At 49.7% G+C, this 12511-nt stretch overlaps 1 protein-coding gene across 5 annotated transcripts in view; it reads right to left on the bottom strand.

Moving 5' to 3' along the window:
• The window catches only part of ESCO2 (establishment of sister chromatid cohesion N-acetyltransferase 2), an 18803-nt gene extending 6292 nt beyond the window's left edge, over positions 1 to 12511 (bottom strand). Inside the window, exons 1-5 of one of the 5 annotated variants that reach the window (XM_054062637.1) lie at positions 12475 to 12511; positions 9276 to 9344; positions 6591 to 7542; positions 6222 to 6312; positions 2615 to 2672 (exon numbers count right to left, since the gene is read on the bottom strand). In XM_054062637.1, the coding sequence (XP_053918612.1) occupies positions 2615 to 2672; positions 6222 to 6312; positions 6591 to 7542; positions 9276 to 9328 (1154 nt within the window). In that variant the 5' untranslated portion in view covers positions 9329 to 9344; positions 12475 to 12511. Of the gene's footprint in view, positions 1 to 2614; positions 2673 to 6221; positions 6313 to 6590; positions 7543 to 9275; positions 9345 to 10510; positions 10852 to 12457 lie in introns of those variants that run through there. The other 4 variants (XM_054062638.1, XM_054062636.1, XM_054062634.1 and 1 more) reach the window with 4 other exon arrangements.

Raw genomic sequence — 12511 nt, 5'->3', positions numbered from 1 at the left:
CATCTCTGTGGCCTCCTCTGGACTCACTCCAACAGATCCACATCCTTCCTGTGCTGAGGACTCCAGAACTGGTTGCAGGGCTTCAGGCAGGATCTCACCAGAGCAGAGCAGAGGGGCAGAATCCCCTCCCTGGCCCTGCTGCTCCCACTGCTTTGGATGCAGCCCAGGACACAGTTTGGCTTTCTGGGCTGCGAGGGCCCATTGCAGGCTCACGTTGAGCTTCTCAGCCCCCAACGCCCCAAGTCCTTCTCCTCAAGGCTGCTCTCATTCCATTCTCCATCTAGCCTGGATTTTGCTTGGGATTGCCCTAAGCCAGGTACAGGACCTCACACTTGACTGTGTTGAAGTCCATGAGGCCACACAGTCCCACCTCTCCAGCCCTTCCAGGCCCCTTTGGATGCCATCCCTTCCCCACAGTGTGTCAACCACATCACGCAGCCTGGTGTCATCAGCAAACTTCAGTCCCTCAATCCCACTGCCCATGTCTGTGACAAAAATGTTAAACACCATTGGTCTCAGATACAAACAGTATTTACAGGTTTTGATACTGAGAATGCCCAAAGCAGAGACTTCCTTTTGGAAAAGCTAGTGCTCCTCAGCTTCCCAAGCAAGAATGGTGCGTTCAAGGCTCACTCTCACTTAATCACAAACACCAGGCTCTCCACACGTGCCAGGATTCCACATGCACCACAGAAGGTGTGTGAAAAGCCACAGGAGGAAGCGGAGCAGATATTGCAATCGGATCTCCCTATCAACACTCCGGTGGCAGAAAAGCACAGTAGCAGGGCAAGGCTTAGAAGGTTTATTTTGGCTCTTTTAGGAGCAGCTTTAAGTGGTTTCTTTTAATGTTCACTCTCAGCTGGGCTCGGAATGCTTTTATTGTTGACAAAATGTGTCAACAAGTCGATTCAATGTCAGAGATAGAGCAGTAGTACTGGTTTTTGCGTGGGAAAAAAACTCTTTCCCACCACAGCCCAACAGAATATTTCCTTTTCACCACTTTCATTACAACTTTGACCTTGTCTGCAGCACCTACATCATAGGATGGGTTTGGGTTGGAAGAGACCTTAAAGCCTATCCAGTTCCAACACCCCTGCCACAGGCAGGGACACTACATCAAAAGGCCAAACTCTGCTGCTGTTCTAACATCACTCAGGTTTAAAAAAGGCCACATAAAGCACCCCTGACTGGTGCAGCTCTGAGCTCTGCATGTCTGGTGACTTCTGTAGCACACATGGACACCTCCCACCATTAGCCACAGTGCAGTAATGGCTACAAAACCGCATCACAGGAAGTGTTACTATGGGAAAACAATAACCCTGAGGGAACAGAGGAATCAGTTTGACGCTAAATTTAAACACCACTAGGTAAATAAGCCTTTGGAAATCTCCAGGTCTGTCCAAATAGAGGCCAGAAGAAGCAGGGAAGAGATTGTACCCCTGTGGTCAGCACTGGTGAGTCCGCACCTCAAATCCTGGGTTCCGTTTCAGGCCCCTCACTCCAAGAAAGACATTGAGGGGTTGGAGTGCATCCGGAGAAGGGGAACGGAGCTGGGGAAGGGGCTGGAGCCCAGGGGTTCTGGGAGAGGCTGAGGGCCCTGGGGCTGTTTATCCTGGAGGAGAGAAGGCTGAGGGAGACCTCATCACTCTCTGCAGCTCCTGGAAAGGAGGTTGCAGTCAGGTGGGTGCTGGTCTCTTCTCCCAAGTAACAAGTGATAGGATGAGAGGAAATGGCCTCAAGTTGTGCCAGGAGGTTTAGATTGGATACTGAGAACACTTTCTTTACTGTAAGAGTGGTCCTGGCAGAGGCTGCCCAGGGCAGTGGTGGAGTCTCCATCCCAGGAGGGGTTCAAAAAACATTTGGCTGCAGCACTTGGAGACATGGTTTAGTTGGTACAGTGGGACTGGGCTGATCATTGGACTAGATATCTCAGAGGTCTTTTCCAACCTTAATGATTCTATGATTCTAACTCTAAAAAGCCATTGTTTTCCCAAAAAGTGAGTCACTCGAAGAGTTTAAAAATTAATAGTGTAGGCTTAACAGGTAAAGGACATCAAGTGTGCGCAAGACAGAGAAACTACGAGTTTCTGCAAGTGCCAGGCTAGCCCAAGCAGTTCCTGCCCTGCCCCAGCAGCCTTCCCAGTGCTTCTCAACCAGGAACCCACAGCTCATCCAGACAAGCTAAATGCCAACGCAGATGTTCACACGCTGTGGCTGGTGCACACAAACTCAGTTCAAACGGGGGGAGATCTGGCCTTCAACACCTCTAGGATGGAGCAGCCACCACTCTGGGCAACCTGGGCCAGGGCCTCACCACCCTCACAGGAAAAGATTTCTCCCTAAGATCTCATCTCAATTTCCCCTCTTTACCTTCAAACTATTCCCTCTCATCCTAACCCCGTGCTTCTAATAAAGAGCCCCTCCACAGCTCAATATAAACCCCTCCATGTGGTCAGAGTACCACCAAGGCTGTGTCCAGAGTCCAAACTTTATAAGGACTGGGAAAAAGCCAAGCTTTTGCTTCTAGAACTGGTATAGTTATTTTTATAGTCACAGTTCTGCAGAACAAACACTTCGGATCATTTTGGAAGAGATCTAGCAGAGCTTGACATACCTTTTCTTGCTGGTGGGGGCTGCATTGAAGATGGGGTAAACAGCATTGGAAGGAGCTGCTGGAAAAGACAAGCAGAGTTACTGCGGTTCAGAATCCGTTTTAGTTGCAGAAGACATTGATACAGGGAAAGAGAAATGCAAACACCAATGAGATGTCAAAATGAGACACCAATCTCTAAAGAGGAGAGCTGATAAAAGGACCAGGATCTGCCGACGCTGTGGGATATATAAGTCACAGTCACACACAGTATCCAGCCCTTCAATCCACTTAAGCGAAGTTGATCAACTATATCCCTGCAACCATGAAGCAGAACTTTCTGCTGCAGTCATTTAGCACCTCTTTGGATCTTAATTGAGGGGGTTAATCACACACAGGAGTTTCCATGTTCAATTGTGTTGGTTGAGGCAAACCCTCCGCTGGGTTAAAAAATGGCTGGATGACTGGGCCCAAAGTGCAGTGGGAAATGGAGTTCAATCCAGTTGGTGCTGGTCACTAGCTGTGTCCCCAGGGCTAAGTGCTGGGGCCAGTTCTGTTCCATGTCTTTTTCCATGATCTGGATTAAAGGATTGAGTGTACCCTGAGTAAGTTTGTGGATGACACTATGCTGGGTGGAAGGGTCAATTGACTGGAGGGCAAGAAGGATCTGCAGAGGAATCTGGAGAGGCTGGATCCATGGGCTGAAGCCAAAGGGATGGGGTTCAACAACACCAAGTGCCGGGTCTCACTTGGGACACAACAACCCCATGCAGTGCTCCTGGCTTGGGGAAGAGTGGCTGGAAAGCTGCCTGAAGCAAAAGGTGCTGGGGCTGCTGGATGACAGCAGCTGAACGTGAGCCAGCAGTGGCCCAGGTGGTCAAGAAGGCCAACTGCATCCTCACTTGGGTCAGCCATGGGGTGGCCAGCAGGAGTAAGGAAGAGATTGTGCCCCTGCACTCGGCACCTCTAATCCTGGGTTCAGTTTTGGGCCCATCACTCCAAGAAAGACAATAAGGGGCTGGAGTGCATCCAGAGAAGGAGAACAGAGCTGGAGAAGGGACTGGAGGCCAGGGGTTCTGGGAGCAGCTGAGGGACCTGGGGCTGTTCAGTCTGGAGAAGAGGACGCTGAGGGGAGACCTTATGGCTCCCCGCATCTCCCAGAAAGGAGGTTGGAGCAAGGTGGGCGTTGGTCTCTTCTCCTATTTAACAAGTAATAAGATGAGAGGAAATGGCCTCAAGTTGCACCAGGGCAGGTTCAGATTAAGATATCAGGAAAAATTTTTTTTCACTGAAAGGCACTGGCAGAGACTGCCCAGGGAGGTGGTGGAGTCTCCATCCCTGGAAGGGTTTAAAAGACAGGCAGATGAGGTGCTCAGGGATCTGGTTTAGTAGTGGACAGACACAGTTGGACTCCATGATCTCAAAGGTCTTTTCCAACCAAGTGATTCCATGTAGCAATAGCTTTTCATCCTAGAGAAGCTGGGAATCGCTGGGCACAGCACTAGGTCACAGCACACAAGCTTTAAGGATGATTCGGCAAAGAGTTTCGTAAAGTAAATCCAAGGAAATTGTTTGTTAGGAACGTATTTCCCCCTCAAGGGTGAAATGTTTAGGAATTAGGCTGCCTTGTGCTCATATTTTGACTGTGTTCACAGCGACTTCTCTGGAATTACAGAAACAAAGCAAAGTACCTAAGCAGAAGAGTGACCCTAACAGCTTCCAAAATCCAAGCCATGGAAAGGATCCGGTTATTTCTGAGAAACAGGAGGCAATAAAAGACTCTTGTTAGTGGAAAACATGGTGAGGAGTCATAAAGACGAAACTAATAAATAATAAAAAGTCTATGGCTTCCTAGAAATGCAGGATCTTAGAGGGCCAAAGCACTTCCTGTGAAAGGCCCCAGGCAAGTATCGGGAATGTGATAGCGAGGGCTTTATGGATAGGTGGAAAATGCAGTAAGAGGAGTCTTTTAGTGGATAGAGAAGGAAGAGAAGTGGCTGGCATTGAGACATGGTGACCTTCAATGAAACAGAACTCACTACGTGCCAAAAGTGGATAAATAAGTTCCCATGTGGAGCAAGACTAAAGGGGGGGGAGGGGAAGGAGGTGGAACAGTTCAGGAGTGCTGGCAATTTCATTGAGAAGCAGATTAAGACCAGATGTGCCAGAAGGAGGAGTGAGAGAGGAGGAGAGTCAAACATGGCTACGTTGGGACTACACGTGCTTTTCACACCAGAAGGACTGGATGGCATCCAGAGGGACATGGACAAGCTGGAGAAGTGGACCTGTGAGAACCTCATGAGGTTCAACAAGGCCAAGGGCAAGGTCCTGCACCTGGGCCAGGGCAATCCACTATTTCAATACTGGATGAGGGATAATGTGAGTGAGAGCAGCCCTGAGTACTGGGAGATGAGAAGCTCAACATGAGCTGGCAAAGTGCGCTTACAGCCTAGAAAGCCAAACCTGGGCTGCATTCAAAGCAGTAGGACCAGCAGGGCAAGGGAGCAGATTCTGCCCCTCTACTCCACTCTCATGAAACCGCATCTGTAGTCTTGTGTCCAGTTCTAGAGTCCTCAGAACAGGAAGGACATGGATTTGTTGGAGCAAGCCCAGAGGAAGCCATGGAGATTATTCAAGGGCTGCAGCACTTCCCATATGAGGACGGGCTGAAAGAGTTGGCCTTCTTCAGCCTGGAGAAGAGAAAGCTGTGGGGAGACCTCAGAGCAGCCTCAAGTACTGAAAGGGGCTCCAGAAAAGCTGGGTAGGGCTCTTTAGAAGGTACTGGAGTGATAAGACGAGTGGAAATGGCTTTAAATTGGAAGGGGGAAGATTTAGATTAGACATTAGGAAGAAATTCTTCACAATGAGGGTGGTGAGACCCTGACCCAGGTTGCCCAGAGACGTGGTGGCTGCCCCATCTCTGGAGGTGTTGAAGACCAGGTTGGATGGGCCTTGGAGACCCTGATCCAGTGGGAGGTGTCCCTGCCCATGGCAGGGGGGATGGAACTGGATGGGTTTTAAGGTCCCTTCCAACTCAAATCAGTGTATGATTCTTACAGTCATCAATAAACATGAACTGCGACAGCTGAGGAAAGACGGGAAGGGACCTCTCAGATAACTGAGACCTTTCAGGCTAGCAGTGAATGAACTCCGGGCTGCTGAGGCTGGAATAGCCGGTGCTGCCTGTTTTTAAAAGGGAAAAACAGAGAAACGAGGAAATTGGCATAAAATAACATGACCTCAGGTTCTGCAAACATACTGCACTTGTTAGTGCATACCTGGGAGGTGAGACAGCAGGTACAGGCCAATGCACTGTTTTGCCGTAATAAAATACTATTGAAGCCACATTTTATTGTCACTTAAGATCAGAATCACTTGGTTGGAAAAGATCTTGCTTGCAAAAGACCTCAAATTCCTATATTTCACACACAGGGAACATTTTTGCCCAGAGAATTTATGGCTGCCCAGTCCTTCGAAGTGTTCAAGGCCAGGTTGGATGGGACTTCGAGCAGCCTGATCCAGTGGGAGGTGTTCCTGCCCATGGCAGGGAGTTGGAACTGGATGGGCTTTAAAGTTCCTTCCCACCCAAACCATCCTATGATTCTATGAGTCCATGTACAATCTGACTTACCTCGCTCATTCACCTTAGGCGGAGGTTGGCTTGAAACAACGACGCAATCATCCAACTCCTCGGCTGCAGAAGAACCAATCTCTTCAACATCCTATAAATTAGATATAAGGAAGAAATGTTTTCCTGTGAGGCCCTGACCCAGGTGGCCCAGAGAAGTGGCGGCTGCCCCATCCCTGCAGGTGAACGTTCAAGGCCAGGTTGGATGGTGCTCAGAGCAACCTGATCCAGTGGGAGGTGTCCCTGCCCATGGCAGGGGGATTGGAACTGGATGATCTTTAAGGTCCCTTCCAACCTAAACCATTCTACAGCCTACATTGCTTCCAGCAAGCTCCTCAGTGCTCCACAGCTCCTGAGGACACGTTGACTTACCCCGCCCTCTGCATTGCCAGCTCCAGGAGACTTGAAATCACAAAATGGGCTGGAGCGGCTTCCACTTTTCTGTGGCAATGTTTCTCCTTCGCATGCTGAACCTGTCTCTTCATTCACACAGCTTGGAGAGTCCTTCCTGTTTCCATTTTCCTCCTTCTGAGGTGCAGGAACACTTCTCGGTACCTCAAGAGTTGCGTTTCTCTCAGCTGTATTTGAGTTTTCATTGATTGCTAGTTCAGGCTGATTATTTCCTTGTGGAGATTTGGGAAGAACTTGGAGGGATTTTGTGTCTACAACTGTTTTTTTAGAATGCGATTTCTTCCCAACAGAAAAGAAAGCTGCTCCCAGCTGGAGTTTCAGGGCTGGTTTTACCGTCAGGCTTAGGACTCTGAAAGGTGAATCCATCTTCTTTTTGATTAGGCAACTCACATTCTCTTTCTCGGCATGGGGTTTTCCGGATGCTCCATCCCCTTTCACATTCTTCATTGTTTTGGAAATGGTTTTGCCACGCTTGGAGCTGGTTGTGTGCTTGGTTGGCTTGGAGTTTGTATTCCTACTCCTATTCTCCATCTTGCTGGCAGCTGGGAGATTTTCACCCCTGTTCCACTCACCCAAAGCACGGATCTCGTTCAGTTCCTTCCTCTCAAGAGGAGTAAGGTATCGCTTTTCCTTGCTGTAAAAGGACGCCACGGACAGAAAAGGTTTGTATGATGAAGCAGGTTCAGGGGATACTTTCTTTGAGGACTCTCCCTGCATGGCTACAGGAGATCTGGCTGTCTGCAGGGGTGAAATATCCAACCTCCTCGATGCCTTCACCTCATTTTCCTTCACCTCATCACTCAATGTCCAGTTTATTTGAGAAGCAAACCAACGCTTTCTCAATTTTGCAAGCGGAGGTGGACCTTCAGCAAAGTGTCTCATGGCTTTCTTCGTAGGAGTCTCAAAGGGTGAACTGTAAGGATAATTATGGAGCAGATTACACACAAATGAAAGTTTTGCAGTGGTAGTTTTACACAGAATCATAGAATTGCTTGGTAGGAAAAGACCTTTGAAATCATCGAGTCCAACCATACTAAACCAGTCTATTACTAAACCAGATCCCTGAGCACCTCATCTACCCGGCTTTTAAACACCTCCAGGGATGTGGACTCCAACATCTCCCTGAGCAGCCTCTGCCAGTGCCTGAGAATCCTTTCCGTGAAAAAAGTTGTGGAGGAGGCACAGGAGAAACACAAGAAAAATCCCTTCTTCTGGCAAAGTGAGGAAAGAAAGAGAAACAAGCTCTGTTCTTGGGGTTACAACTCAGCTCTTTAATCACGGTGAACAGCTTCTCCTTCACTGGAATCCTGCAGAAGAATCATTCAACTTATTCTACAGGGAATCTGGGGAGGCGCTCTTGATCAGGAAGTGCAGGGATAGGACAAGGGGTGATGGTTTGAAGCTGAAAGAGGGAAGATTGAGATGAAATCTTAGGAAGAAATCTTTTACTGTGAGGCATTGGCCAAGTTGGATGAAGCTTTGACCAACCTGATTCAGTGGGAGGTGTCCCTACTCACGGCAGAGGTGGAATTGGATGAACTTTGAGGACCCTTCCAACCCAAACCATTCCATGATTCTACGATTTAGGGGGGAAATAAAATCCCTAAAACTGTATGCATAAAGAGGGAATTGTTTTCCTGTTGACACCAGAGACTGTTCAGATAACATGCAGCCCTCAGCACTTCGACATTCTTTATCAAAGCAGTTCCAAGTGGGAAAGTTCAAGGCCTTACCACAAAGGAATGTAAACATCAGAGGATTTATTTTTTTAAGTTTCTAAACAATCAGGTTTTAGGTTTCTGCTGGTTTTCTGGATCACTTGGGGTGAGGTCTGTGTGTGAAAGTCACGTACAGGGTTACGTGTTTGACAGAGCAGACTGCCCAAACAAGATCATAGAAGCATGAAATGGTTTGGGTGAGAAGGGACCTTAAAACCCATCCAGTTCCAACCGCCTGCCATGGGCAGGGACACATCCCACTGGCTCAGGTTATTTAAAGACCCATCTAACCTGGCCTTGAACTGCTCCGGGGATGGGGCAGCCATCACTTCTCTGGATAACAATAGAAGTGTTATAAGTCACTGAAGAAAAAACACAGGGTGACATTACCTGAGTCTCAGATCAATCTTAATTTTTTTTCCACTCTATATTAAAAACCCTGAAGTATTTTAAACACCAGTTTTATTTACGTGCAGCAACTGACAGGCTGAGAGTTGGGGTTGTTCAGCCTGGAGAAGAGAAGGCTGAGGGGAGACCTTAGAGCAGCCTCCCAGTACTGAAAGGGGCTCCAGGAAAGTTGGGGAGGGGCTCTTTACAAGGGCCTGTAAAGATAGGACAAGGGGGAATGGCTTTAAATTGGAAGGGGGAAGATTAATATTAGACACTAGGAAGAAATTCTTCATGCTTAGGGTGGTGAGGCCCTGGCCCAGGTTGCCCAGAGAAGTGGTGGCTGCCCCATCCCTGGAGGTGTTCAGGGCCATTTTGGATGGGGCTTGGAGCAACCTGATCCAGTGGGAGGTGTCCCTGCCCATGGCAGGGGATTGGAACTGGATGGGCTTTATAAGGTCCCTTCTAACCCAAAACATTCTGCAATTCTATGAATTCAGGGGGGTTTATTAAGGAAAAGTATTGTAAGAAGTTAACATACTCATCGGGGTCAGTGGAACTGTGGCTCCTTTTCCGCAGGTTAACAGCTGCCATGGCTTCACCAAAGCACCTGCAAGAACATGTTTTTATCAGCTTGAAACAGATTTTTGGTAAAAAAGCACTAAAGTAAACAAGAAAACCTTAAAAAAAAGAAGGAAGGGGAGGTGGGAAGCGGGACGAAAACACAGAAGAGTAGCTGATGGGGGAACGGTAGAAACTGGAACAACACAGGGCTGTGGGTAAACTGAGCATAAGCAATAAAACAAGTGCATGCAGAAAGGCTCTTCCAGGTTAAATCCAATGCCATTGTCGTGGACAAATGCATCCAAGAGTCCCTTTTCTAAACTAGGATCAAATCATTGGCCCCTGACTCCAAGACCTTGAGGGGCTGGAGCATGTGCAGAGAAGAGGAATGGAGCTGGGGAAGGGTCTGAAGCCCAAGGGTTCTGGGAGCAGCTGAGGGCCCACGGTTTGTTTAGTCTGGAGAAGGGGAGGCTGGGGGGGACCTCATCAGTCTCTGTGGCTCCTGGAAAGGAGGCTGGAGCCAGGTGGGTGTTGGTCTCTTCTCCCAAGTGACAGGCGACAGGATGAGAGGAAATGGTCTTAAGTTGCACCAGGGAAGGTTTAGATTGGATATTGAGAACAATTTCTTTATGGAAAGAGTGGTGAAGCCCTCGCAGAGGCTGCCCAGGGCAGTGGTGGAGTCCCCAACCCAGGAGGGATTTAAAAGCTGTGAGGATGTGGTGCTCAGGGACAGGGTTTAGTGGTGGGGTTAGCAATGTAAGGTTAAGGGTTGGACTCGATCATCTTACAGGTCTTTTCCAACCAAAATGATTCTACTTCCTGCATCTCCCATTCCTCTGACCTAGCTCATTCCAAACCTGATGCTGCTCCTGCAAACCTGCTTGCTCCTGCCTGTATTCACAGTTTATTCCCGTGAGGATTTCACGCTGGCATTCACCCTCCACTGGAGACAGCTCTTAACCCAACAGCTTCTGTCTCAGCTCCCTTCTTGTCAAATACCATAAACCAGGCATTTTTAGCCTTCGTCAACACTTTTAAAGCAGTTTAACACTCGGCACTGCTTGTTCCATCTCTTCCAGGTTATTTACAGGACAACGGTAAATAACCCCAGAACTGACAAATCCTTTGTATCCAAGATGATTTATAATCAATAAACTGCTTTAAACAGTCATTTATTCAATAAGCTACCACCAGGGGGAAGTTCTTCCTAACCTGCCTTCCTTAATGCATTCCTGTTTCGGGGAAGCAGCAACGACGATGACAGCCCAGACACAAGAAGCTGGCAGCAAGGAACACCAGGAGTGTTGGCAGAGGAGTGAGGCAGGATCTGCAGAGCTGGAGAAGGAGTTATACAACGTCGGCCTTGAGCAACACTGGCAGAGGGGCACTTCAGGAGAGGGCGGGAGATGGAATTTGGCACTCGACAAGTGCCTTAGGGCAACAACAAGGAGCCTGGAGATTCCTGAGAAAGATGATATCAGGAGGAGATGAAAGGGAGAAGGAAGGACAAGGCCACAGGGTGCAGAATGTGGGGAACAATCCTTATAGTCACAGGAGTAAGGTAAGGATCCCACACAGCTCCCTGCAGAATAGCCCCAGGCAACCACACCCCTCCCCGCTGTGTCCATAGCCCTGTTTCCAACCAGGCTCTCAGCCCAGAAGCACCCCAGCTCATCCCAGCAACCCTCGGAACTATAGGCAGCCTCCTGGGGCACCCATCCCTTACTCCAGCACCCCACACCTCTCCCATTCCCCAGGACCTAAACCAAAGAACACCACACATCATGGACATCTGTCTTCCCATCTGATCCAGCGCCATGGCCTGGCCCCACAGCTGCCCATCCCTTCCAGTCACCTCCAGCCTACCTGCACCTCAGCATAGAATCATAGAATGGGTTGGGTTGGAAGTGGCCTCAAAGCCCATCCAGTTCCAACCACCTGACATGGGCAGGGACACCTCCCACTGGATCAGGTTGTTCAAAGACCCATCCAACCTGGCCTTGAACACCTCCAGGGATGGGGCAGGCACCACTCCTCTGGGCAACCTGGGCCAAGGCCTCATCACCCTCCCAGGAAAACATTTCTGCCTAAGATCTCATCTCAATCTCCCCTCTTTCAGCTTCAAACCTTTTTCCCTCATCCTGTTGCTCCAGGCCGTGCTAAAAAGTTTTCCCATCTTTCTTATCAGCCCCCTTTAAGTATTGCAAGACCACAATAAGATCTGTACAAAGCCTTCTCTTCTCCAGGCTGAACAACCCCAACTCTCTCAACCTGTCTTCATAGCAGAGGTGCTCCAGCCTTCGAATCATCTTCATGGCCTCCTCTTGACTCGCTCCATGTCCTTCCTGTCCTAAGGACTCCAGAACTGGATGCAGGGCTCCAGGTTGGGTCTCATGAGAGAAGAGGAGAGGAGGAGAATCCCCCTCCCTGGCCTTGCTGGTCCCACTGCTTTGGATGCAGCCCAGGACACATTTGTTTTCTGGGCTGTGAGCGACCATTGCCAGCTCATGTTGAGCTTCTCATCCTCCGGCACTCCAAGTCCTTCTCCTCGGGGCTGCTCCCAACCCATTCTCTGGCCAGACTGGATCTGTGTTTGGATTGCTCCAACCCAGGTGCAGGACCACGGAGGTAGTGCAAGAGCTGAGGCACCTCCCACATGAGGACAGGCTGAAAGAGTTGGGGTTGTTCAGCCTGGAGAAGAGAAGGCTGTGGGGAGACCTTAGAGCAGCCTCCAGTACTGAAAGGGTCTCCGGAAGAGATGGGGAGGGGCTCTTGATCAGCGAGCGCAGGGATAGGATGAGGGGAACGGTTTGAAGCTGTAAGAGGGAAGACTGAGATGTGATCTTAGGGAGAAATGTTTTCCTGTGAGGTTGGAGAGGCCCTGGCCCAGGTTGCCCAGAGAAGTGGTGGCTGCCCCATCCCTGGAGGTGTTCAAGGCCAGCTTGGATGGGGCTTTGAGCAACCTCATCCAGTGGGAGGTGTCCCTGCCCATGGCAGAGGTTGGAACTGAATGGGCTTTCAGGTCCCTTCCCACCCAAACCATTCCGCGATTCTATGCCCTTGCCCTCGCTGAACTCCCTGAGGTTCGCAGAAGCCACTTTCCCAGCTCCCCCCTCCCCGACTCCCCCTGCCCGGGTCCCCCCGCTCCTCCCGCCTCACCCCGGCCCCGCTCCTGCCTCAGAGCCGCCGCCGCTCCCGCGCCTTCCAACCCGC

This window comes from Cuculus canorus, chromosome 3, assembly GCF_017976375.1.
Source record: "Cuculus canorus isolate bCucCan1 chromosome 3, bCucCan1.pri, whole genome shotgun sequence".
Taxonomy (NCBI): Eukaryota; Metazoa; Chordata; class Aves; order Cuculiformes; family Cuculidae; genus Cuculus; species Cuculus canorus.
Note: the sequence above shows the minus strand (reverse complement) of the source record. Positions and strands in the feature narration are given on the sequence as shown.